General features: G+C 42.4%; 1 protein-coding gene across 3 annotated transcripts in view; it reads left to right on the forward strand.

Moving 5' to 3' along the window:
* The window catches only part of KCNH7 (potassium voltage-gated channel subfamily H member 7), a 1,437,897-nt gene that overhangs the window by 1,258,751 nt on the left and 151,713 nt on the right, over window positions 1-27,433 (forward strand). For all 3 annotated transcript variants that reach the window (XM_078681650.1, XM_078681648.1, XM_078681649.1), the window contains one exon: window positions 15,644-15,896. In XM_078681650.1, the coding sequence (XP_078537776.1) occupies window positions 15,644-15,896 (253 nt within the window). The remainder of the gene's footprint in view (window positions 1-15,643; window positions 15,897-27,433) is intronic.

A 27,433-nucleotide genomic window follows, 5' to 3' on the forward strand; every position in this document is an offset into this window, starting at 1 on the left:
CTGTTATTTCTTTCATGTTGTACGTTAGGTCCGCCCAGGGGCAAATCTGCTGCAGCAGTGGCTCCAAAGGAGGAGGATGCAGGCCAGGGCGGCGAGTGCTCCTTTGCTGGCCCCAGTAAGTTTTCTTTTAAATATAGAGGACCTATTGTTGTCCAAGCATTCCTAATTTAATTGTTTTGAAATAGTGTTTAGATAGGAGCAAAATCAATAATCCTACTGTTGCAGGGACAATTCTCCACAAACCGAACTATGGACACCAAAGACCAGAGTAATAATATTTCAGAGGGGCGTGTTTGGCACACTGTATAAATAAACCTGGTAGTGTCAGCAGCACAGATTCCTCCTTCCAAAAATTGCAAAACTTTTCGCTCAGTCACTCTAGTCCGGACTCTCTAGAGGAAAAACTACAGAGTCAATTCAAGTTTAAAAGCTTTATTAAAAGTTTAAGTAAACACATATATTAAAATAAAGTTAGTTGGAAATGGAAAAGTGCTTGGTGCTGATTTGATGAGTTCTGGAATGGTACACATTTCTTGTGGTCGAGCCGAGCTTTCACCTGGTTTCAAGTTGATGTTCCTCTCTTGTCATTAGAAGTCCAGTTTCTGTCTGTTCAGAGAAAAATAATGTGTGTTAAAAAATTAAGCAAGCATTCAACAATTGTGACAAAAAAATTAAGCAAGACAACAGCTTTCCCTGGAAGGAGGGACATTTACTTTAGACTACAGTAGACAGTCAATTACTTTTTCAGTTGTTTTCACATTTTTTCATTCATAGTCCAAATACTAGTGGAGTGGTGTAATCTAACATTCTTAAATCTATTTTGTAGGTGGAACATCTGGTGGCGGGGCCAGCTCGGATGTGGTCATCATTGACTCGGAGTCCGAGGGTCAATCTGGGGAGGAGTCGGACCAAGAACAAGTACAGACTGTGAGGCAGGAGACAGTGGCGGTGGCGAGTACAGGTAAGCTGGATCATGGTACTATCTGACTCTTAGATAGGATATGATGTGTATCCAGTGGTGGCCCAGTGACAAATTACAATATGGTAATTACAGCAGGCTGGGACCGAAAGACAGATAGAGGCAGAGACAGAGAGAGAGGAAGACAGAAGGAGAGATAGAGAGGGAGGGAGCCAGAGGGAGGGTGAGGGAGGGAGACAGAGAGAGAGAGACAGCGAGGTAGAGGGAGACAAAGGGAGACAGAAAGAGTGAGACAGAGAGAGAGAGAGAGAGAGAGAGAGAGAGAGAGGGAGGGAAACAGACATATCGCCTGGGCCTGGTGCAGATGATACGGTTGCTGGTGTGGTTAACGGCTCAGAGGAAAAATCACTCACTTCTGCCAGATCTCTTTCATATGAAAGAGCACCAAACCAAGGATACAAGAGAGTTGTGGGAAGGGAAATGGTGATTCAAGCGCCCCTCCCTGCGGACGCCCATGATACTGGCCTGAATAGTTTTGTACTGCCCTGGCTAGTTGCTAGTTGTACTGTGACACAACTTCCTGCTGAATCATTTTGTGTTAATCATATTCCTAAAGAGCATTGCTTACAGATTATGTCTTTCTTTCTTCATATAGTTGGCAATACTAAAACCTCCAAACCAACGAGGAGTATGCTGGCTGTACTGGCCCGGCAACGGAGGCTGGAAGCAACTGTTGCGGAATATCGGCGACTGGTGGAACTCGAGGGGGATGACACGCACTCCAGTGCATCCAACTTAACATCGTCTACATCCTCCTCTGTTACCCCACGTTCTGCCGGTAAGCACAGTGCTCCAGCGAACCGGAGCCGTGCCGGAAGACGCCACCGCCGAGCAGCAAAAGCTGCACCTCGCAGCACTGTTAAAGGTCGCTTGCGCCGTGCACTCCGCAGAGTGTCAGACCTAGAGGCGGAGGTCCAGAAATGGCACAAATTTCAAAATGTGGTGGAGGGCCTCCGCCTAGAGCAAGCCATCCTCCAGGAAAAATATGATGCCCTGGCCCTAAAGCATGATGCCCTGGAGGCCAAACTTACCAGCTTGCATCCATAGAGTGTCCCTTGCCCCTTTTTTTGAGACTGTTGGGGGGTGGGAATTGGGAGTTGGGTTTTTTGGGGACTTTTGAGGACTATTTGTTGGGGTTAGGGAGGGTCTTGCGGGAGATTATTTTGTTAGGGATATAAATATACTTTTTCAAACTTTATCTGAGCATACCTGTTTTTTTACTACTTTTGAGCTGGGTGGGTGGTGGTTTTGCAGTAATTTCATTTAACAGAACACTGTCATCGTGTTGGTTCACGTGCAATAGGCCAAATGTTTTCCTAAGTAAATGCCTGTCACAGACTTTGTCAATTCAAGAGCCCTAGGACTTTGCTGCTAGTACCACTGTCACTCTCTCGCCTCTCCGAATACTCCATTATACTACCTCCCATCCAAAAGCTTATCTTACCTGTAATTTGTGTTTGAGGGCTGGCTCCACCTGGAATTCACAGAGTCCTAACGCGTTCTGCAGCAGGGCCACAACTGGAGTTTCCCGGCGTGGATTTTCTGCAAATCAAAAGCAATCAACATTAGAAATGTGGTAGCGGTGCTGACACAACCCTAAAACCTAGAAACCCCAGAGACAGCACCCCTGAGACAGGCAAGCGAGCAATAGAACGCCTACACGTTCACGTGCAATAGGCCACATTTTTTCCTAAGTAAATGCCTGTCACAGACTTTGTTAATTCAAGAGCCCTAGGACTTTGCTGCTAGTACCACTGTCACTCTCTCGCCTCTCCGAATACTCCTTTATACTACCTCCCATCCAAAAGCTTATCTTACCTGTAATTTGTGTTTGAGGGCTGGCTCCTTCATTTCTTCATTTCTTCATTGTGCAGAATCCAGGCATCAGCATTATGGGTAATGGATAGGGTGAGTCTGGAGGAGGAGGACTCAGGATAGACGACCAGGACTGAGTTCTTGTCAACTAACTGTTGTGAACCGGTGGAATGCTGCTGCATCAAAATCAAGACAGTTCTGCTGATGTGCTTGTTGTTTGATTGGGTGATTACAGTTTTCTTGGGAATGTGATGAAGCACTTGCTAAAGAAAGACAGACATACAGGAATAAAAGTGAATAAGGAGGACTATTTACAATTAATGAATGATTGATTGAGTCATTTTCAGAACTCGCTGTCAGGGAAGCAGAACTCGTCCTCATACTCTGCTAAATCATCAGTCGGGGTTACTTCTGGTAACTGAGGAGAACTTTCCTCGGGTAGGGCGGTGTCCTCTTCTTCCTGCGTGCATTCTCGTACTCTGTAATCTGGTGGTATGAAGTGCTGGTTCATCTTTATCAAGGTGAGCCGCTCCACATTTGCGGGCAAGAGGCGGGACCTTTTGGAAGTCACAATGCCACCAGCAGAACTAAAAACACGTTCTGAAGACACGCTTGCGAGTGGGCAAGACAAGTAATTGATAGCCAGGTTGGTGAGCTCTCGCCATATTTTTCTTTTCCCATGCCAATACGCCAATGGGTCCTCAGTAATATTGACCTCTGTTGAGTCATCCAGATAGGCCTGCACCATTGAAAGAATGTCCTCCCGGATTCCTGTACTTTGCACTTCTGTGTCCTTTCTAGGACCAGGAAACCCTAGCTGAGTTAGCCAACTCGCTTCAGACATATCGCATGTGCCTGGTGCAGATGATACGGTTGCTGGTGTGGTTAACGGCTCAGAGGGAAAGTCACTCACTTCTGCCACAGGCACAGATGGTGAAGTGCTTTTTTGGGACGCCTGATCGCCTGCTGATTGACTAGTAGTACTGTCTTCTCCTACAGTTTCCTTCCGTTCTATTTCAAAACGAATGGCTGACTGAGCTAGCCAACCTTTGTACTCTGTAACATCCGATGTTTCAAAAGGAATTATTACTTTGCCAAACAATGGCTTTTTGTAACGTGGATCCAGAATAGTAGCACAAATGTAGTGCTGTTGTTTCTTGATATTTACAAGCCGTTCATTGCTAACTAGGCGTTGTAATAATCTCTGCGCCAACTCATGTGCTTCGTTCTTTCCAACGTCCTTTAATTGTGAAGACACCACCTTGACTTGGTGCTCGAGCTTCAGCAACAGTGGGATAGCTTTGCTCAAAGAACAGTCCTCCCTGCTCACGTCACGCGTGAAGACCTCAAAAGGCCGAAGCATGTCTGTCAGGCTTTTAACTAGCTGCCATTGCTCCACCGCTAGCATCATTCCTGTCGTATCACCACCCAGGTTGTAGAAATACTCATTGACTACTGGAAACAGCTCATGCAGACGCTCAAGCATGTAGAAGGTTGAGTTCCAACGTGTTGCTACCTCCTGGATAAGTGCTTTCACTGGCATTCTACGTTCATTTTGCTTGCGCCTCAGCTCCTTCCGGGCCTTAAAAGAATGGTTGAAATGTGTGCATATTCTTCTGCAGATGGTCAGTGTTTTGTCGACTGCAAGTTCTTTTTTCAAAAAATTTTGCACAACAAGGTTGATACAGTGCGCCAAACACGGCACTCTGATATAGAAACCGTCCTCCATGGCCTTAACTACATTCCTGCCATTATCTGTAGAAACATAACCAACCTTGCAATTTCTTGGGCGCAGCCATTTCAAGACCTTTTTGTTAAAGTCAGCCAAAATGTTGACTGCAGTATGACTTTTCTCCATGCCAAACATGGCTAATGTTGCATGTTTACGAGCACCCTTAAAAATCTCGACCAAATCACCACCTGCATTTATCTGTTTAATAACCCCTGAAAAAGAGACCCAGTGTGCAGTGATGCACATGTAATCAAGGGCTTGGCAACTGGTCCACATGTCTGTTGTCAGGTGTATAGTGTGAACAGCACTCTTCTGCAAAGCTGCCCCCACCAACTCAAGCACCTCTTTGTGTAGTGCTGGAACAGCAACCCTGGCAAAATAGTACCGGCTAGGAACCTTCCATTTAGGGGCCAATGTTGCCACGAGTTCAAGGAAACCCACACATTCGACAAACGAAAAAGGGAGAAGGTCCACCGCTAGCATTTTTGCCAGCTTAGTGTTATAGAGGCGTACAGTTGGGTGGTTGCGTTGAAATTGCGCATCTGAGGAGAACATGCCTGAAATGGAGCGCTGGACAAATTTACGGGATGATGCGGATGCCTTCTTCGACCCACTTCTGATCAGTGTTGACATTTTCCGCATTGGTGTGTCTCCCAGACTCTCAGTGTGCCTGCTATGTGTTACGGAGGGTGTGATGCTGCAAGGGGTACTGGGTGCAACCGGACACATGTCTGACGCTTCTTCTACCTCCCCATCATCTTCAGATGAAACACCTACTATGGGTATATTTTGGCCACTTGCCCTTTGGGATCGCTTTCCCTTGACTTTTGCTAGGTGCGGAAACCATTCGACAGCGTGCTTTCTTTCAAGATGACCTATCTGGCCTCCGGTTCCATAGTTGGTACCAGTCTTACCACGGCTAACTCTAGTCTTACAAATGCAACAAACGGCTATGTTATCATATTTTTCATGGACACTAAAAAAGTTCCAAACTGGGGACTGGAAACTTCTGGTTTTGCCGCACGAGGTGATACTGCTGCCAATGCCAGATGAAGCAGTGGTGGATGAGCCTTGCAGACATCTACTGGGTTGTGCAATTATTGCAGCAACCTTACTTGAGGGAGTCGAGCGGGATGGAGTCCCCCTCCGGGGAGAAAATATGGGAGCTGTAGGTTTTGTTGAACTTGTGGTACTACTTGACTGCGTTGGTGGTGCTACCAGTGGCACGTCGCCAGGGTCACGCTCAGCATGACGTCGGGATAGGGTGTAAATGTCTGTCTGCTGCATGGCCGGTGTGGCTGGACTGACATGTGTGATGACTAGGTCATTGCTGTCATCCTCTTCAACAACATCAGAATGCACCACTTCATCAAGTCCGACGTTCGGATCCATAAGTATAAGCTTTCCGGGGCCCTTCCTTTTAACATTTGATACCTTTCGCAGCTCATGGTGTGCCTCCCTCTCAGACATCGGAGATGGTTGCCAATCCAGATCCAGATCATCGTCTGATGGAGCGGGGCTTGAAGAGGAACTTCTACACATCCTCCTTGATCTTTTCCTTGCTGGGGAGCTGGGAGAAAATGAATCATCAGGAGGAGTGGCTTCGTCTTCCTGACATGATACCCCGGCTCCAAAGTCAATTTCCTCCTGTGCCCCTACTTCTGGAAGAACAACCATTGTGGGAACTTGCACCGCTCCATGGCCATCTTCACTGACCTCTACTTGCAAGTCTCCATGGACCTCTCCTTCTCGGCCTTCTCCTTCTCGGCCTTCTCCTTCTCGGCCTTCTCCTTCTCGGCCTTCTCCTTCTCGGCCTTCTCCTTCTCGGCCTTCTCCTTCTCGGCCTTCTCCTTCTCGGCCTTCTCCTTCTCGGACAGCTCCTTCTCGGACAGCTCCTTCTCGGACAGCTCCTTCTCGGACAGCTCCTTGCGCATGTACTTCTGCTTGTACTAGTAGCCCATGCAGTTGTTGTTGCGGCTTTGGTTGTTGAATAGTACTTGTGAGATGAGTTAAAACCTGTGTTGATGGCGTGCTGCTACTTTCTTACGATGATCCAACATCACTGGTCGTTGGTGATTCAACAACTAAACAGGCTACCTGTGCAGCACTCATGGTGGGCCTTTGTTTTTTTGGTTGTTGTTGCCCAAAAAATGTCTTGGTTGAGCAACCAGTCGCCTTGGTAAGTGGTGCCACTTGCTTCTTCTTCTCCTTAGTAGAGACATCTTTCTTGGAAGAGGACCTACGGGCACCTCTTTTTGGAGCCATCTTCTTCAGATGTCTTAACAACAGGCCGCAGCAGCACTTCTTCCTGGCACTGATGCTCAATGATGATGCGTAGTTTTGTGCACCTAAACGCAAATGAAGACAGAGGAACATCAGTAAATATAAATGTTGCATATCTAGCGCTTGAATAAACAGTTAGCAAGTAGGCATTTATGAATACACACGTGCACACCACACAATATGGAATTTTCATAATTAGGAATTGCTAAATTTTTGGGAAACAGGAATTTAACAATGATCCAAGAGAGCACACACACAGAGGGTTGTGCTTTCATGTACCCCTGACTCCGCCTGGGCACCATGGGTGAAAGCAAGGCACAATGGGTGTAGGCCTATGTCTCATAGCTCACTGCCTGCCTTCAAAATGGCCGCTTGACCCCCCCATCCACATGGCCAGGACCATGCCTCAAAATGGCCACCACCAACATAGCCAGCACCCAACCCCTACTCCAAAAAGTGAAAACACACAACACAAATCAAATCACCACAATCCAATGCCATCCATCCATTTTCAGAAGGCTTATGCTGCCTGCTGGTGGTTTTCCGGTGCAAAATTGCATTTTTTACAATTTCGCGAGTGCGAGATTGTTGCTTCACGGCGCGAACGTGGCAAAAACCCACAAAATCCGCGAACAGACCGATTCTGGGCCCCCCTGGGCATAATGGATGACATCAGAGCACAGAATCATGTTAACAAAAATAATTTCAACAAAACAGTTGTATCATCCATGCACCCATAAATAAGCCTGGTGGTTTTCAATTCATGTGCAGCAGAATTGTAATTTTTACAATTTCGCGAGTGCGAGATTGTTGCTGCGCGGGACACGAGCAGTGCGAACACAAGCAAAAACATCCTCAGCTCGCGAACTTGCAGATTTTCCCCCCAAAAAGTCGAAAAAAAAAACACACACAAAAATCACCACAAACAAACAACATCAACTTACTTCTTTGTGAAATCAAAATTCGAATCCAAAATTAATCCAAAAAGCCTCAAATCCAAATATCCAGCAGCAACCACAAAAAGTAATCCTTCCCAGTCAAGAATGATCGAAAAGTGGCCAGGAAATGGAGGAGCTTGCTGGACAGGAACAGGAAGTTGGAGACTGGGGCACTTCCTTCACCCCACCCCTATGGGAGGAGCTTGCTGGACAGGAACAGGAAGTTGGAGACTGGGCCACTTCCTTTACTAAGTAATTTTTGTACTTTCGCTAGTGCGAGATTGTTCCTGCCCGCGCCGCGGACCGCGAGCAGCGCGAGCAGTGCGAACACAAACAAAAAATCCGCTTCGCGCGGATTTTGCGTATTCTCGCCGCATCCGCGAGAGTTCGCGGATTGCGGATTCCCCGAAAATACGAAAAATCCGCGAGCGTAACGGATTTTACGCCCATGCTTACTCCTGACCAAAAATCGCTCCTGCAGATAGTCACCGCTCTGATGAGCCCCAAGTTGGCGCGCCAAATGAGGGAAATCAAAAATCCCATCTCAGGGGTTTGCACTAACACCTAATCCTTTAAAGCAGCATGAAAAAGTTGGCACAGAATCTGTAATCAAGAGAAACATATTTATTAAATTACAACAAGTGAGGCCATGTCACACAGAAGCCGCAGCACTCTGTATGAGATGGTCTGAGGACTGAAGGCCACAGTATCTCTTATATACCCTCACAGGGGCTAAAAAGGGCAGTACAAGTACACATAAGAAGAGTTACACACATAGATGGTCATACAGAAAATGCACAGTCGACTAGTAGGAGGAGCTAACAGTTTTGCCAATGCTAGCAAGCACATCCTGACAGTTACAGAATATTAGCAGCTGCAAGCACAACTGAGCATGTGCAAAGTAGTAGGAAGAGGCTAAATATACCGAGCAGAGAACAGCAAGATAGGACTGAGTACATGGTGAGCACATGGCCATCTAAAATGGCTGCCAAATACAAAATGGATTCCATAAAAAGACAAGATAGTCTCTAAATACAGGATGTCTTCTGCTAATGCTTAATCTAATCGCTGCTAAATTACGACAGAATGGTGAACCCATGGGCTGGAAGGAGGGGGCCCACTGGTGGCAGCTGGATAGGCTGGACTGGAGTTTCAGAGATCCCTAACGGCTGGAATTGAATTGAGATTGGTCAAGGAGAAAGGCTTGTTCTTGCAACTTGGTAATCATGCATGTGTGGTGTGCTATGAGCCTTAGTTTCTTCCAAATGAGATATATTGTAGGTTTTCAGTGTCTTAGATTGCGGTGCTTTGTGGATGAAATCTGATTGTAGGAGGTAGGTCCCAGTTTAGAGATAGATTGATAGCTGATGGACAGGCCCATAAGCGAAGGGCTATACATTCTAACATGTTGGAGATTGATATATACCAAGTGACTATCCCCACCTTGTGGAAAAGGCAAGCGCTTTATACCCAGGAGAAAATATCCACTTTCTGTGGACCTGGTAGTACATTACTCAGTAGTGAATTGCCCGTCTGGTAGAGTTGACTGTGGGTAATAGACAGAAGTGACTAGCGCCGCCCGGTGGAGCTGATAGCGGAGTATACCCAGGAGCATCTTTCGCATCCCTATAGAGCTGGATTGTAGTTGATACCCTGGAGCAACTATGCCAAACCAATGGATGAGTCTGAGCAAGCTTTGAAGTTAAACCTGACAGAGAAACTATGAACCCAGGGTCCTTAAGGTAGATAAAGCTAAAGATAGCTACAAAAGGATGATAGCTTTCCTGTAGGTCTGGGGGCCGGAATGCCGGAGTCTCTCGCACTAGACCCATCCAGGTGCTAATAGGTGTGATGCCCTGAAGCTGTTGCCATTTATCTGGATGTGTTGAGAAAGCAGTCTAGGTACTACAGCAGTTGGGGGCAATGGGTCACATGATTTTACCCATTAGACTGCAATCAAGGTTCCTGGCTGAGTTTTGGAAGGTGGATGGGTCAGGGCATGCAAGCAAAACAAGATGCAGTACTTCAACTTGGATAAAACAATAAAACAAACACAGCAATCCTGCTTATTTGAGCACAGCAAACCAAAGTGTTTTTGACTCTTTGTGAGTAGCATATGTCAATTGAAACTACAGGACTCACAATGTACCACTAATAAAAGCATAAGGACCAAGAAAAGCACAATAGAATCCAATCACCTAAGGAGTCAGCATTACAATTGCACAGAATGCTTCGGGGTGTCTCTCATCTTGCAGTGGCTGTATGTATGAAGGATGACAGATGCCCTCTGTAAGCGGGAGGTGGGAGGTGGGAGGGGAAGGGGTATGCTCTTAGAGAATCTTGCTCACTGGCCAAGAGGCAGATGATTGGTAGGGAAACTCCGGATTATGGCCTAACTGAGGTAAGTATACAAATAAATAAATAAAACAAATTTCATTCTGTGCGCTGCATCGCATTTGGAGCTGCAGCGCATGCAACGAAATTCGTTTTATTATTTTATTTGTATACTTACCTCCGTTAGGCCATAATCCAGGGTTTACTACCCCCCACCTTGCCCCTCCCCCACCCTGCGTCACCGCCTGGCAGCACTCCCTCCAGGAGCCACTACTGGGGAATGCCCATGGGAACCTTGTGCCCGCATTTCGAATGTCTCTTGGGGGCACACTGACTGTGCAACAGGTCTTTTTGCTGAACAGTCAGCGTGCCTCTCAACATCATCTTTGTCTCTGCATCCATTCCTCTATTACAGCATAGGTGAATAGGCAAAGTGGTTCCTCATTTGCATGGGGCAACAACCAGTAAATGAAAACAAATCGACTCCCAGTGAGTAGCCATTATTAATTGAAAGGACAGCACTCACTATTCACCATGTGTTACACGTTGCTCCCTTTCCCTCTTCTAGCTTGTCTGTTTTTTTTTTCTAAATTTCTCCTGCCTCAAGCTCTTTCATTGCTCACCCATGCCCTGTAATCCCCATGGCTTCTCCACCTCGTGGACCCCGAATAATTATGACGCGTATACAGCAAGCATCCATCCATACACATCATCAGTTATGAGAACAGATGAACTGAGACCATATGGTAAATTGTAAATCATCTGGAAAAGAGGCAGGCTTGTAAGTCAATGCATGCTTTAGGGAGTGCCTTGTCTTGCAGAGGCTGTGGAAAAGGAAATGTGCAGAAGATCTGAAGCCCTGAATAGGTTAGTAGGGGAGAGACAACCTCCTAGAGAGTCATGCGAGACTGAACCAGAGGAGAGTGGCAGCTGATAAGTAAGGTAGATCCTACGAAACAGTAATGTTGGAGAGAAAGCAAGTATGGAAAACAAAAAATGATAGTTGTCAGCACTGCATTCTTCCTACAGACACACTCACTAAAAGCAATGTTTATGGCACAAAGAGATGCTGCACTACAGTTTACAAGAAACAATAAAGCAACTGCAGTGTGCCTGATTTTACAGATTGCAGAAAATCAAATGTTTTCGACTCCTAGTAAGTGGCCAACATCAATGGAACCTACAGTATTCACAACATACCAGTAATGAGAGCAGATGGACTAAGCCCAATAGGGCAAAATCGTTTACCAGGAGAAAGGGCAACACTGCGAGGGCACAGGAGCACTTCAGGGTGCCCCTTCTCTTGCAGTGTCTGTGGAAACGATGGTGTGCATAAGGACTGATCCCTGGTTGGGAGGAAGAGGGAAGGGAAGGCTCCTAGAGCAAAATGTGGGCAGGGCACCTACAACAGTATTTTTAGTTTTCTCTTGAGGAATGGGATATAACAATGGGAACTGGTGTGTCCACACTGATTCCTACTTGCTTTTCTTCATTATGGGAATTCATAATGGGAATATTTTCCTTTACATATTTAACCAGATATATTCTTGTAGCGTGTGCAAAGATATGTTACCACATAATTTATTATTCTATTTTGCTGGTAACTTCTGCTACCAATTGAATCGTGATTTCTGAGTCTCTAATATCAATAGTTTCACGTGGCTATGGCCCATCCCACTGCTTACCATTGGTTGGCATTCTTGTCAATCGCATATGTTTCTTATTCAATGGCTTCCCTTCTGCTTCTTATGGTTTCACTTAAGCATAAATTCTTAACCATCCATTGCATTGGATGAAACGTATTCTTCCATTCATAGAATTCATGTAACTCGTTTTTAGGTCTTGCCTAGCGACGCAGCACATGCGCTGCTTGCCTTGGCGAGACCTATAGTCGCCGGTTTCTCTGACGAAAGGAGACAGGAGGTGGCACGCGTGGACAGGACACGTGCACTCGCGGACAGGAGATGTGCACTCCGTACGCCTGCACATCTACCGTCCCCACGTGAACACAGCGCACGCATGGCGCACTTTCCCTTTCCCTCCCTCCCAGTTGGTTCCAGTGTTGCGCTGCTGGCCGCTCTCCGACAGACATCATCACAGAGGACAAAGCAGGAAGATGTTGCTTCCTGCTTCGACCACGTAAATTGCCTTGTTTATCTCCATTAATAGGTTAATGGGCGTAATGTGTTTTAGATCTCCGTATCAGCATCACTAGCATTCCTGCAGGCAGAAATCTCAACCAGAAGTCTGACTTGCGTCCAACCCCCGCTGCACGCTCCCTTTCATGTGGTCCTTATTAAAGAGAATAATAATAGCTTTGCACGGCGATCCAATCCATGCACGTATCACAATTGGGGCTGTTAAATCACATTCTAGTGTACGGCGGCTCTGATAATGTTTAAAGGCCCGGGGGCTGTGGTCTGGACCTTTACATCAGGACGCTCAGTGGGTAGTAGGTGCGAGCCACATAGATGATACCAATCCCCACACACTGCCCATCCAAATTGTCAACGCAAGGAACTAGCTTCAAAACCGAGCCTGGCTGAGGGGGCTTCTCACCTAGAAATAGTACTTGAAATTAACTTTCTTTTATATTTTTCGTCCAGAGTGCGCTGCTTAATGACAACAGCAACTAGGGAGGGAAAAGGAGGCTTTGGGTAAAGGTTTGTTATCATTGCTGTGAATATTTACTGTTATAAAGCGCTCTGATACCTTCGGGTCTAGCTAGCGCTATATATAACTCTCTAATAAATTAATAAGTTACAGTAAGAGATGATAGTTGCAGCTCCTAGGAATGGCTGGATTGCCATATAAAGCTCTACATAACAATTATTAATACTATTATTTGCACTGCCAGGGCACATGTAAGAGAAACACAATAACAAGCATTTTCATTGCAATAGGTCTCGCATTTACGAGAGTTTTAGATATTGGCATTGTCAATGACAATGCCGTTAATTTATGTGTTGATTTTAAAACATAAATAAAAGGCATTTAACAATGCCAATAGCTTAAACTCTCGCAAATGCGATACCTATTGCATTGCAAATGCTTGTTTCTTTTCCTTTCAACAATTCATGGGAATGCAAATGTTTTATCCCTCGCTTCCTGCTTCCCTCTCAAATATCCAATCGTGTTCCACTTTGCTCCCGGTCCCTCCTCTAGCTTGTCTGTTTTTTTTTCTAAATTTCTCCTGCCTCAAGCTCCTCCATTGCTCACTCAAGCCCTGTAATCCCCATTGCTCGTCTTCTTCAAAGATTTGGCATCTCCCCCTCGTGGACCCCGAATCATTAGGACGGCTAGTCAGCAAGCATCCATCCATACACATCATCACACTTGTTTTGAAGGGTGAGAATTTGACATTGCTGCTCAACATCAGCAAAAACATTTATCTTTTTGCTGATGCTGTATAGCATTGTCAAAAAGCATTGACCAAGCCAATAGGTCGCCATAGGCAGCTAAAAGGGCAGATCTATTGGCTTTACCAAGCATTTTCGAAAGTGTGTACACAGATACAATACATGCATGTACATCATTTGCACCTTAATACCCACCTCTTATGCAAGCATATGCACCTGTATGAGTCCTAATTAAGACTGCATTTATTTCATGTGCTTATTTATGCAGTTTTTTCAGGGTGAACATTGTCCAAAGGTATTATACTAGTTTATAGAATTTTTTTTATAAATTGCATAAAAAGTCAGCCGACCCCAGCAATAATAATGTAAGCTTAACACAACACCGTGGAGTTGAAAATATTTGTGGAGAAATGGTGGGAAATAAAAAAAAATTAAAATTATACTTGCAACACCTTAGTCCGATGGACACCCCCCCTCTCCCACCACCCAAAAAACCCCAAAAGAATTAGCATTCAGAGATGTGGCGAGGAGAAGTTTGTGAAAAGTTATTAAAAACATAGGTGAGGAGGCAAGACAAGGTGGAGTAAGGAAACAGTATGTAAGGAGGCAGGGGAAGAAGTAGATGGAAGACAAGTGAGAAGGAGGTGCCCCTGCACCTTAGGACCGCCTCATCGCTCTGGGAATTCAGGAAAGGACTCAAGACCTGGCTGTTTGATTGTACAGAGCACCACGAAGCAGTTAACACCTCCTGCGCCTCGAGACCCTCACATGTGATTTGCAGTGCTTCATAAGTGATTGATTGATTGATAGAAGTCAGAAGAGACCCCTAGAAAGGAGGTCAAAGTGCATTAAGGAGTTCAAGAAGAATGGGATTCCTCCTCCCTATGTTAACTACCTCCTGGCATAGTGTTGTAATCTTCTTGGCCGTATTCAGTCTTCCTGATTTACTTTCTGCAACACATAGCATTAGCAACTTAAAAACGTCTAAGAAATTAAAATAAAATAAATTCCATACTGTATTAGGGGTAAACCTTGGGAGTTTCTAGCAATGCTTTCCCGATAAGGCTCCCATGAATGGGGAGGTGCCTGGGGCAGTTCAAGAGTGGATGATGGCTTGTGTGAGCTGCAACAAAGAGCAAGCCCCTCAGCAAACATAATGCGAATTTTCAAATCTAGAAATATGTTCATTCACAGTCAAAGTCAAAGGTTATTTAAAAACGGCAATGCATATTTTGCTTTTTCATGAAATGAGTGTTATGCTCCAAGTGTCATAACTAAAAGGAAAGCATAACAAACACCGTCGAGAAAGTGCAATAAAATATGGTTATGTCATTTTTAATGAGTCAAACACTGTAAAATGGCTTCCTGATGATTTGCTACATCAATGCCTGAGGGAAGTGTATAAAAGCTGCGGTTCAATTTCTGCAAATTAAAGGCAAGCATTAACATTGTGATGTCTTTGTGAGAGACTTACGACTTATGCATCTCACAGGTATGCCTCCAATTTGGAAGACTGGTGCGCATTTAGAAGGGCCAATCTTTCCGCCACTTCTCATTATTTGTCAAGCACTAAAGATCTATTATCCTTTCAAAGCTGGTCATTGAACGAGGCAAATTGACATGAGCTAGCAGTCCTCTACCAGCCCAACAAACTAAATATATATTTATATATACTTGGCAATCATGTTGGTGTCCGAAAAAGCAAAGCCAGAAATTGCTTTTTGAAATCGAGTGGCTCTCTGAAATAAAATTGAGTTTCGGCTTTTAGAGTGGGAATACAGGTCAACTTGACCTTAATGTAATGGTAAGCACATTTTACATCCACAACGTGCAGATCAGCACAATCCCACAAATGTCCTTGCTAAAGGACCATGTGCAGTTTGTACACATCAGTTAGTCTATTTTACATTTTCATGGTACACCAGCATGAAAAAATTGGAGGCAGTAACAATGTATACAATTGGTATTTTAAACTTGAAAACATGCAGTGCACAATGAGGCCTTTAGATGGGAAACATTTCCTTTGTTTACTCTGTCAAAATTGTCATTACGTGAAAGCAAATCAGAAGCCTATTTAAGCACATTTTTAAAATATTTTTACAGAACGTTCGGACCTAAGTTGAACTAGATACGATTTAACAAGCTAAAAGAAGCGACCGTATGGTTATTATTGTGAAATAGTATTTCATGTGTTTTTCCTCAGGTGTTAAAGGGTTTTCCAGAATGCCTACAAGCCGATATTTGTCTGCACCTGAACCAAACTTTGCTCCAGAACTGCAAGGCGTTCCTTGGAGCCAGCAAGGGATGTCTGAGAGCCTTGGCTATGAAGTTTAAGACGACGCACGCGCCACCTGGGGACACACTCGTCCACTGTGGTGATGTTCTGACCGCCCTCTACTTCCTCTCAAGGGGTTCCATCGAAATCCTGAAAGACGACGTCGTTGTAGCGATTCTTGGTAAGTGACTTAAGAAACAGCAAAGGGTAAATCTGCTTTTTTGGTGCTTTTTGTTGCAATAGAAATTCTCTGGCTTGGGGAGATTTGATTACAGTCTCTATTTCAAGATTTTGGCCTGTACTCTCCCCAAGGCGGTCCTCATGATTTAAAAAACCATCTAAAGTGTGTACAGAATATGTTTACAGTGTGCCTTCCTAGCATCTTCTCTCCAGCCCCATCCCTCCACCAATAAGCACTTATTTATCCCTTTCCTTACCTACTGATCCCTTTTGCTTTGTTTTCTGCCAAAAACCTCAGAATATTGCTTATTCCCAAAGTTTTTCCCTTTCCTTTGTGTGTTTCTTCATAGATTCCTATGTTGATCTGGTTTACACTTGTAAGACGGTTGTTACATTCTAAGATATTTCTTGCAGTAGCTAATTTAACACCTTCTTGTAACAACCTCACCACAGGGCTGTAGGTTTAAGTTTTGTCTAGGGCTCTTTCATATAATGCATTCTAGCTCGTCTTGTTCGTGTTTAAATTCTTCTCAGCATGAATAAGTCTGACCCTATCCCCAGGGGTGTCTCTTGGGGGATGCTACGATTTCTACACCTTCTGCTCTCTAGGAACTTTCTTTCTAACATCTTCATAAATCTGGCAGTGTGTTCATATCCCCTTATTTGTTCTACATACAGACGGGATATTGTGATACCCTCATCATCGCTACAGTGTTCTACCTTCCGACGGTGCATACAACTGTAAATGAGTTGTAGAGTGTATGCCAGGGGTGTAAAGCAGGTCCCTGCCGCCCCTGTGGCACAGGGGGCCCTCCATAGCTTTGAGACCCCCACATACTTCAGAAGGGCCCCGCTCCACCCATGGCTAATGAATATCTGTGAGATATGGGAGTCTCAGGGGCTCCTCTTCACACTCTGCAGTGGGGACTCAGCATTTTAGGGTTCTGCCAATGTGTATGGATGTTCAAGAAGCCACATTTGTATTCTTTGTAAGGCACCTGTCTTTTCTAGCACGCTTCACATTTTATGTGTGGCTAGCTTTCCAGTGCCATAAGCAAATTATTATGTAAACGATGCGCATCTTTAATTATGCCAAAGAAAATTGCAAGACGGAAAGAAAGATTGTTTTAATTAGCTGGCCATTACTTTAATTACCGTGCCTCACATCTTCCCTGACTGCTTCTTTGCTCAGTTGTTTTTAAGAATTCTGGTAAACTTTGAAAAACACATTACAGCAACATCTCGTTTCTGGAGCACACAGACATTATTATCGTGGTTTTGTAAGTAAGCAAACAATCTGCTGATATTATATGTTAGAATACATTGGGCCAGTGAATGGGTTTATTATAATTCTAAGCTCATTTATGAAATCTTTATGAGCCATCCAACTGCTTTAATCTTATAAAAGTATGTTGTAGACTTAGAGGTGCAACAGATGCATGATACATTGCACATTTTCCAAAGATAACTCAATCATCCATCTAAACTTAATCTACTCTTGAAAAGTGTGTCCACATTACTCTGCCTGATTCTTGAACACAGGTATAAAAAATGCACAACTATTGTACCCGAAAAGTCAAATCTCTCCAAAATGCTTTCTATGTTGCATTATGATATGCATTCTTCTCTCCATTCCAATGAGCGCTGAAAACACTGTAGTTCAAGTTGGGGAGCTGTGGTCACCAGATGTAGTTCGACTGTGGCATGTGCAGCACATGAAAGTCAATGGCCAAAAATGCCTTCAGAATCTACAGTGACTTCAGGCAACCTTTGAGACCTGAGAACATCAGTTGGTTGGCCCCATTTGAAAGCTAAGGCCACTCAACGGCTTACTGGTTGCGGATGGTTGTACAGAGTAAAAGCAAGAAATTAAGACATTAGAAAGGAAATATGGATTTTGCAACCCTGTTTATTTCCTCTTCCTCCTCTGTCTTCACGACCGCTGAGACCAAGGAAAGTGCGAGGAGCACCTGAGGGTAAACCACTCTGGCTATGCCTGTATGGTGTCCATGATGCACTATCCAAGCAAGCACAATGGACTAGTGCTCACAAGAGTAGTTAGGCACAAACCGGATCTCAATATTGCACAATAGAAGTTACCACTAACTGCAAGAGTGTTCTAATGGTAATTCCACCAGGTCCACACAGCTCACCTTGATATCCAATAAAAAGGTGGAAAGCTGAAGTTAACACTTGAATCTTAGGAGACGGTTGAATCTTTGAATGTTGCCACATTTGAACCTTTCGCCATAGTGCCCTTTTGCTATTGCATTTGGCTTGATCAGATAGTACTTTATCTACCATAAGCAGCCTTTTTACAGAATGTAGGTGCAGACGTCATAACTAGTTTTATATCTATCAGTGTCAAAAATAGGTTGGATTCTTACATTACCTCACCATCTGCTCTTCTGAATTGATAGAAAGGAACTTTATGTCTGACAAGACAAGATAGCAGTGATAGACATAAGTAGGTATACTCAGAAAAGCAGTAGTAGTCAAGCAGGAGAATGGTATACATTCTTGGTTGATAACAGAGAGCAGGCTTTAAAGGCAACTGTGAGAAAATGGGTTTTTGGCTTAGGGGGGTTGAACTCCTACTCAGGAAACAAGCAAAATTCTTATCAGGGTTACACACAAAAGGTCACTAAAGAGTGAAACACAAAAATTCACTAAATTACCTGTGCTCAACATTCTAGTAGGTTAGCACAAATGTCGTCAGGCTTAACTTAGAAGCCATCTGTAAAGTATTTATGGAAAACTCAAACAGGAATGAAGTGAAAGAACACCACAAGAAAAATCACTCACCAATTTATGAAAATAGAATAAATTTGAATAAATTATTTGAGACCAAAACGGCAAAAATCCAATCAGTAGAACTGGAGAAATGCAATCTTAAAGATTTAGATCAAAGTAGCGGAAACAGAAGCAAAGTGCCATCCGAGGGTATCTGGTCTTGCTGGACAGAGGCAAAGTCACAAGTTCATGCTGACCATGATAGAGTGCAGGCCGACCACAGGACCAAGATTGGCACACTGAGGATTCACCATCTGGTCCAGTGCACGATTGGGTGATCACTTCACAGGTCCTTATACAATGATGAAATTGTGAGTAAGTAGGGTTTGGCAATGAAACATGTTGGCCATTCATATTAAAACGTTTTAAACATGGGATTTAGTTTTAATCATTAATATGGGCATGGAATAAAGAAATATACTAGATGCCACTTTAACATGTTTTCAATTTTTTTCAGGAGGAGAGGATAGCCTCTTTTCCTTTACGATGACCTATTGGTGGCTGATTAGTGTGTTGGAGTTTACACAGTACAGGGACACACACAAGCAGCACTTTTTGATTCATTTTTGTTGGTTTATCCATCTTATAGGAAAGCTGCCAATGATGAGAAAGTGAGCAAGTTGCTGAGTAACAGCCAAGTAGCTTGTGGTGGTTGCTTAAGTGAGGCGCTTCCTGTATTTTTACACAATTCTTCACACAATCTCAGTGAATGGGATTGATGTGAATATCCGTTGTCACCTGATCCGTCAAAAGCATCACATGCAGGCATTGGGGTAGTCTCCAAAAGGTATTGGAACTGGACCCTTCCCTACTACAAGAATTAAATTGGTATGCAGTTTGCCTTAAGAATTGAGCATGCAATGAGGCTGGCAGCTGCGCAGTTAGGCTTTTCAGGGCTTCGCATCACTGTGTTGCTTCAAATAAAACTTGCAGCCGTGCGGCAAGGCTTAGCGGGGCTTCATGTGGCTTTGCACTGGATGTGGTGGAACCTTCAATTAGGCTAGGAGGAGCCAAGACACAGGACGTGAGGAGGCACCACTTGGGGATCAAGAACTCACTCCAGAACAGCCCTGAGGGCTCAGGCACTCCTGTTGCAGATCCAGGTAGGTCCAGTACAGCAGGTCAGCTGGGCAGTTGCAGGGAGGCCTTGTGTGAGCTCAACTTAAGTAATCTTCGGACCGGCAATATCTCATGCACACTGATTTGCTTTTAGCTTAGACAGTTTGGTTCCAGGATCTCCTATTGATCTAGTGGCAAGAAGCTACCCTCACCATAAATAAATACATAGTTTAGCCGAATTATAGTCAAAATAGAAACTATGACTAATCAATAACTGAGTTATAGTTCAAAATAGAGTTTAAAAGATTTTTTACAGAACTGTTAATAAAAACAATACAGAGGAATGTATATTTTGCCATAAAGTCTCAGATACAGAACACAGAACCTAGAGAGATGTAATTGCCTAAATAGGGATTTTATTATGATTTATGATTCCAAGTATCAAACTTTTATGAGGACTGGCATTGTCATAAGAGAGTAAAAGAAAATCTCAAAATAATTGGACAGAGTGTCGGGAGAAAATTGAGAAGCCACTCCCGAACCTTCAAAACCAGGGGGTTTTATACATAGTTTACACATAACAATAAAGAGAACTGCAGATTCAGCATGGTAGGATCATGGTTAAGGTCTCAGTGGCTAAACAAAAACAGCCTTGTAATTATTAAGACCCATTTCTTAAGATAAGAGAAATCTTCTGCTTGTTTCCTCAGCAACTGTGCTCCAGAAATGTACAACATAACATGACACATTTCCCAAACAATAGCTCATAGAATTATGTTATTTTGCAAACCTGCATCAGAACTTGCAGGAGAAATCCTTTCAAAATTATATATAGGTACATGATTTAAAGTTTCATTCATAATACATGCTTTCTAATACAATCACTCTTTTATGTCATTGCACTGTGTGTTCCACGGAAACAGTAAACAGAAAAGACTCGCAAAGGTCTCTGATTGGGAGGTGGACATGACAGGAGCAAGATGAGCTGAAGATCAGGAACCTCATCAATTCTATCAAAATTGAGTCTCTACATGCAAATGTGGTCTAACTATATTATATTATTAATCACACTTCTAATCAACCTTATGAATTTATTTCAAGTGCATTTGAAGTAATTCATCTGTTACAACTATATGCATCATTTAAATCTCTAATTTGTACAAGTAAATTTTCACCCAATTGTACTCATAAAAAACTTTAATAACTCCCCTCTAACTATTTTTAAATAAATACTATAACCCCAATAATAAACTTTCTTAATCAGCCATTAGTTAGTTAGGACCTTCATTTTCTTACATAATTCAATATTCGCCTCCATTTCCTTTCATGTTGCTATACTCAATCTCTGTAGTCGTCCATTTCCATGTTGATTGAGCTTTTCCTTTTTCTGGTTTTAGTATTGCTCTTAGCCCTACTAGTATGTCTCATAATTATACACTCTAACAATATTAGTAAAAGAAATGGAGTTATTCCACAAATCATCATAATTATTATAGGTGGTGAAACTGATTGAAGAACACCACCATCAATGTTACATAAGCATTCATCTACTTTACCAAAGCTACTTCCTAACTCCATTATCCAGAATGTTACAGTCTCCCATAGTCTTGGTTCATCCAAAGATCTCATTTCATAAATCAAATTAGTCATACTAGTAATAAAATATCAATTATTCCAGTATAATCTGGTATGTAAGTAGTACACCTCTTAGCTTTAATTACTTTACAAAGTCCACTCTTTTTCACCTAAAGAATACCTAAACCAAGACAGTTCTGCCTGACCATTGCTCTAATTGCTACCTTCTCTATATGGAATAACTTAAAAGACCCTGCTGTATATATACTAAGCCTATATACTACTGTAGATAATCATTTAATCTTCACTTCATTCATTGCCACCCCCCATTGAAGGAATAACTGCTCCTAAAATGCATAAAACCTCTTGTCCAAAATGTTTCACTTTCTTTCAACTATGCTCTTCATCTAACTCATCTACATGATCAGTTGCAGGACAACTAAAGCCGAGTAACATGACCCCAACCAATTTCTTGGCACAATAAAATAAGTAGTCTTTTCACAAATATAATACATTTCCCATAAAATGTGTTCTCCTCCAGACAAAAGATTTCAACTAACCTTTGTTCAGTGAGTCGCTAAATGACAAAAGGCAAAACCTGAAGTTGACTTAAAGGAAATGGAGACAACACCCCTCATCCTCCCAGTTACAGCTACTAAGAAAGAGTAGAAACGCTTACAACAAAAGCATTCTCAGATCTAAAAAAGATTTCTTTAGTACTGAACTCGATAATGCCAAAAACAGACAAACAGACCATGGAAACTCTTCAAAACGATAAAACAATAATCAAACAGGCTGGACAAATCCTCACATGAATCTACAAAATCCCAACTAAGCTGAGAGGAATTCTCTACTTTTTTTACATCCATAACCAACTCCTTGGAAAGCGAGTTATTGACAGCCACTGATTCACTCACTAACCCGTGGATATTCCAACCTGGCCCACTACTCACCCCATTGGCAAATCTAAAAATAAAGCACAATGGTTGGAGTTCAAGCTAAAATACCACAATGACATTGCTAGAACCCTTTCGTCTATAAATCCAAATAACCACTACAATGATCCTCTCACCTCTAAATGCCTTCTGTTACTCTAGCAGTGTATCGTCCCCATTTTGACTAACATATTTAATGCTTCCTTATCTCAAGGTTCCTTACCAGACTGACTCAAAACAGGGCAAGGTTCTTCCCATCTGAAAAAAAACTGACAGGGATCCTGCTGACCCAAATAACTTTAGGCCATTGACCTATATACCTCTTTTAGCTAACGAGCTAGAAAAATGTGTGCAACAACAGTTGAGCCAACACATTCTGAAATTTGATTTGCATGACAACTGTCAATCTGGGTTCAGACCAGGTCAGAATACCGAATTTGCAATTCTTCATATAGTGGACGATGCTCTGCATGCACTTGATCAAAACGAAACCTGTCTATTAGTTCTTCTTGACTTGTCATCTGCATTTGACATGGTAAACGGCTAGGTTGACTTGAAAACAGAATGGGGTTATCGGGTACTGTCGTAGAGTGGTTTAAGTCCTTCTTGCTGAACAGAACCCAAAGATTTTTTCCAAAGCAAGATCTGTCATCGATGTCCCCTATTTCAATTGGAGTTCTGCACGGCTCAACTTTATCCCTTTCACTTTTTAACCTTTACATTGAACCACTAACTGAAATTCTACAGCAGGCTAACACATCTTTCCACATGTACTCTGATGATACTCAGATTTATTGAAGTCAAGTCAGGTCAAATGGTCTTTATTCGGATATAAAATATCCATAAAAGTAACAAATCATCATCACCAATAGTACATAAATATATGATCACATAAAAGACATACATAAAACGGGTTGGAAATAAAAACTTCAGTAATAACATGAGATCAATGTGCAAGGATAGCAATAAAGTGCAAATAGGTGCTATATGTACATTATGTAAACAGCAGTTCTAGCGGTATCTTTGTGCAAATCTGCAAACGTAAACTTCAGACTATGTGCAAAGACAGCAGATATATGTGCAAATGGTTCACTTTATCTATGGGATATTCATAGAAACTCGCGAGCGTACCACAAATTGCAGGAAGGAGCTTACTCTGAAAATCATATCATCACTACCTAGCTGCTGTATTTCATGGAATACCAAATTGAAATCAATAATAGCATATACTTTAAAATAAGGAATTAAATACTGTTTGGTATATCTAACATAAAATCTACAGAAAAACAGAAAATGTAACAGTGTTTGTTTACAACCGATGCCACATGGGCAAGACAGGTTCTCCAAATTTTTGTTAAAACCTAACGGGAAACAAAGTGAGTATTTTATACTCCCATCCCTAAGACGAAATAGCAAACTCCTATTCCATCTCCCGAGGTTTTTTCTGAGATATACCTGTGGCATGTTGTTATTCTTGCCTGGTGACACCAGAAAATGGGTATATCTAATAATTGACGGTTTGTGGAGCTCCGTGTTTTCTCTTTCCTTACGGTATAAATCATACAGTGCCTCTCTCACGAATTTTAGATTTATACCGTCTGTGGCTAGAGGAGAGAGAAAAATATGCTCCAACTTCACACGGGCTAGGCTTTTCTTTACTGCTCCTAGCCAGGGTATATGATTACCCATGGGGCATATAAGGCAATCTGTAATTATTTCTTGTGTTAAAAGTGCGGCAGGATTTCACCATATCTTTAGCCAGAATAATGCTGGCCCCGATTTGATGAAATCCTCCACATAATGAAGATTTAATTCCTTATGACATATGAAGGTAGGTGCTGAGATTAGGGCCCCTAATACCTTTCTACAAAATCTGTTTTCTTCAGTTTGGATACCGCTACAATTTGTATACCCCCACACCTCTGCGCCATAAGTCGCCGTAGGTATACATTGGGCTCTGTAGATCTGTAGTAGCTGTATTACAACCTCTGCCTGCTTTGGCTGTCGGAGGCTAATAATTGAATTTATAGCCTTACCGAGTTTATTTTTTCCAAGGACCACATATGGTTGCCAAGATCCTGAGTCTGAGAAAACTAAACCCAGGTAGGGGAAAGTGCTAGTGCTTTTTAAGAGCTCTTTTCCTGACACTATATGATAGATGCAGTGCTTTTTAGGCCTGCAGGACATTATGTATGATTTATTGAAATTAGTGCACAGATCCAAATCTGCCATAAAGAATACAAAGCCCGTTATTAAAGTGCGAAGTGCTTTTGGTGCGCAGCCCATCAGGACCGCATCGTCCGCATATAAAAGTACGGGGAGCAGTTTGCCATTAATTTTTGGGACATCACAAGTTGATTTAGACAGGGAATTATTTAATTTGTTTATATAGAGAATAAAAAGTAAGGGGGCTAAGACACAACCTTGTCTAACCCCCCTACCAATTGAAATATACCCGGGGACCTCTCCTTCATTGTTTATCCTGACCTGTGCTTTCAGGTCTCTATGCAAATGCACCAAGAAGTGTACGAGTGCCTTATCCAACCCGTAATTTAAAAGAATCTCCTATAGTCGTGAACGATTAACAAAATCAAAGGCCAAACTTAAATCCATAAAGCCCAAATACAGTGGGACTTTTTTGGCAATAGTATATTTGCCCAATATAAGATTTAGGTTCAAGCACTGTTCTACAGTTCCCACGTTACTCCTAAATCCCAACTGACAGGAATTTAAAATTTGGTTGCCCTCTGCCTAATTCCTGATCTTGTTAAAAACCACTCTACCCAAAACCTTTAAAGTATTATCAATCAAAGATATTGGGCGATAGCAACTGGGATTAAGTCTATCGCCCTTCTTAAAAATGGGAACAATTATGCTATTTGACCAGGTTTTTGGGATGGTAGTATAGGACAAATTATTAAAAACATTACATAATAAGGGGGACCAGAAATCTGGCTCAGATTTGATTAGGTCAATTGATAATCCGTCAGGACCTGGTGCTTTATTTCCTGCGCTTTGGTTTATGGCATCTTCAACTTCAGTTATAGAAATATTAACCGTAAAGTACAGACTATACCCATATTTATATGGAGATCTCTTCTATTGAGAAGATCATGGCAACGAATGAGGCCTTAAATTTGACCTTACAATGGTTAGCCTACAATCATCTTAAATTCAATACACAAAAATAGAATTTCTTTTAATTTCTCCGCCCAAAACCTCCTCTGATGTTAACGGAATAGACCAAGAAGATTACTGTTATAAATTGTACCCCGGTCCTGGTTGACTCACTTGGAATTACATTTGATAAGAACCTAAACATGCAATTCATATCAATTCAATGGCAAAAAGCGCCCACTTACTTGAGGCATCAACGGAAACAGAAATCATTAATGTCAGCTACTCATCTTCTCTTCTTTTCTTCTTATTTCATTGAAACAATAATACAAAACAAGGAAAAGATCAGTTTCAGATTTCAGTCTTTGTAAATGTTTGTATATCAAAATGTAAACAATTCGGTCACAGATTGACTAGACTCAATGTAATTTCAGTCCTTAAGCAAAAGTCTTTCACATTATGCCCATGGCTTTCATCAGAGCTTGGAATTTAAAGTCTCAAATTTTATTTTCAGAATGGCTCTTCTTCAGTTTCAGTTTCCAGATATGAACTACTCTCAAATCTGCATTGGTACTTGTTCATTCATAAATACTCCTCCTCAATTTCTTCTTTTTCTTCACATACTGTGACTAAATACACCCAATCAGGAAAGGCACATTTCAATTTGGAACTCCCCTTCTGATTGATCTTTTAGCAGCTAGTCATTCAGTACCACCAGTTTCTAAATTCAACTGTCTATCAAAGTTTCTTTCTGGTTCACAATGCTTCCGTTTCCAAGTTCTCTTTCTTGGAATGTCCTCTACCAACGCTTTTTCAATGGCAGTCTTTCGCTTTTTGTTTCCTTCAAGCCATTGACTTGAGTACGAACATGAGCTTTGTTCTAACTCCCCACTTTTTCTTCCAAAAAGTTTCTTTTTAACTCTTTTAACTGCAGCTCGTCACTGCTTTGATCAGAGACTGCTTTTTCTTGCTGTTACTCATGCCTTGCTCTTTGCTTTGTAACAACTCATCACTCTGATCACTCTGTAATTGGACTTCAGGTGTTTCAGGTTCTTCATCCGAACTTTTGTTCATCCAAAACCTTCACTTTTGTCTTTGCACTTAATCTTCATCAGTTCCAAAATCATCTTCACCCCACTCTGGATGATTCTCACTGTGAACCTGGACTTGGCTTTGAGCTTGATGAGCAGACTTTTTATTTCGATTATGCATCTCATCCACTGCTTCAGGTACTCTTTTGTGTGAGCAGAGTGGATTTACCTGCGTACTTGACGGCGCTATTTTTTGTCACGATTTCTTGGAAAGGCCCTCTCCAACTTTCATCGAGACAGCCTTTAGGAACATGTTTGAAAATTACTACCCAATCTCCAGCATGCAGTCAATGGCAGGTCATATCTTTGTAATCTTCTTTTGTCACATTCACCTGAGGAGACAGATTTCACCATATTAGTCTGACCGTTCCAATAATCCAGAACTATATCATCATTTATTAAAACTAGTGCTGCTGAAGGTACATGTGCAAGTTTCATCGCTCTGCTTATCATTAATTCATGGGAGATCTTCCTATTTTCCCTCTCAGGTATGCTTCTCATATTCATCAACACACGGGGAAGAGTATCAGGCCACTTTACCCTAGTTGAAGTACAGACGTTTGCCAGTTCACTCTTGAGAGTGCCATTTGTATGCACACCTAAACCTGATGATTATGGCCGATAACTACACGGAAATCTCTGATGTCAAAAGCTGTGCAGATTATCTGTAACACTCTTGAAGTGTATGCCACCATCAGTCTCAATAGAAGTCAGAAAGGTAAATCGAGGAGTCAACTCCCTCAGCAACAACTTATCAAGTGTAAGGCTATCTGTTATTGTGGGAAATGCTTCCATCCATTTGTAGATCAGGCAAACGATTACTAAGACATATTTCAAGTCATTACAATGTGGCATCTCAATAACGTCTGAAACACACAAAAGGTGATGGGGGAATGCTTGCAAAATGTCTAACCACTGGCAATTTCTCGGGGAGCAGCTCAACCCGTTGTTCTTTTGCTCACCATTCC

This window comes from Lissotriton helveticus, chromosome 3_1, assembly GCF_964261635.1.
Source record: "Lissotriton helveticus chromosome 3_1, aLisHel1.1, whole genome shotgun sequence".
Lineage (NCBI taxonomy): Eukaryota > Metazoa > Chordata > Amphibia > Caudata > Salamandridae > Lissotriton > Lissotriton helveticus.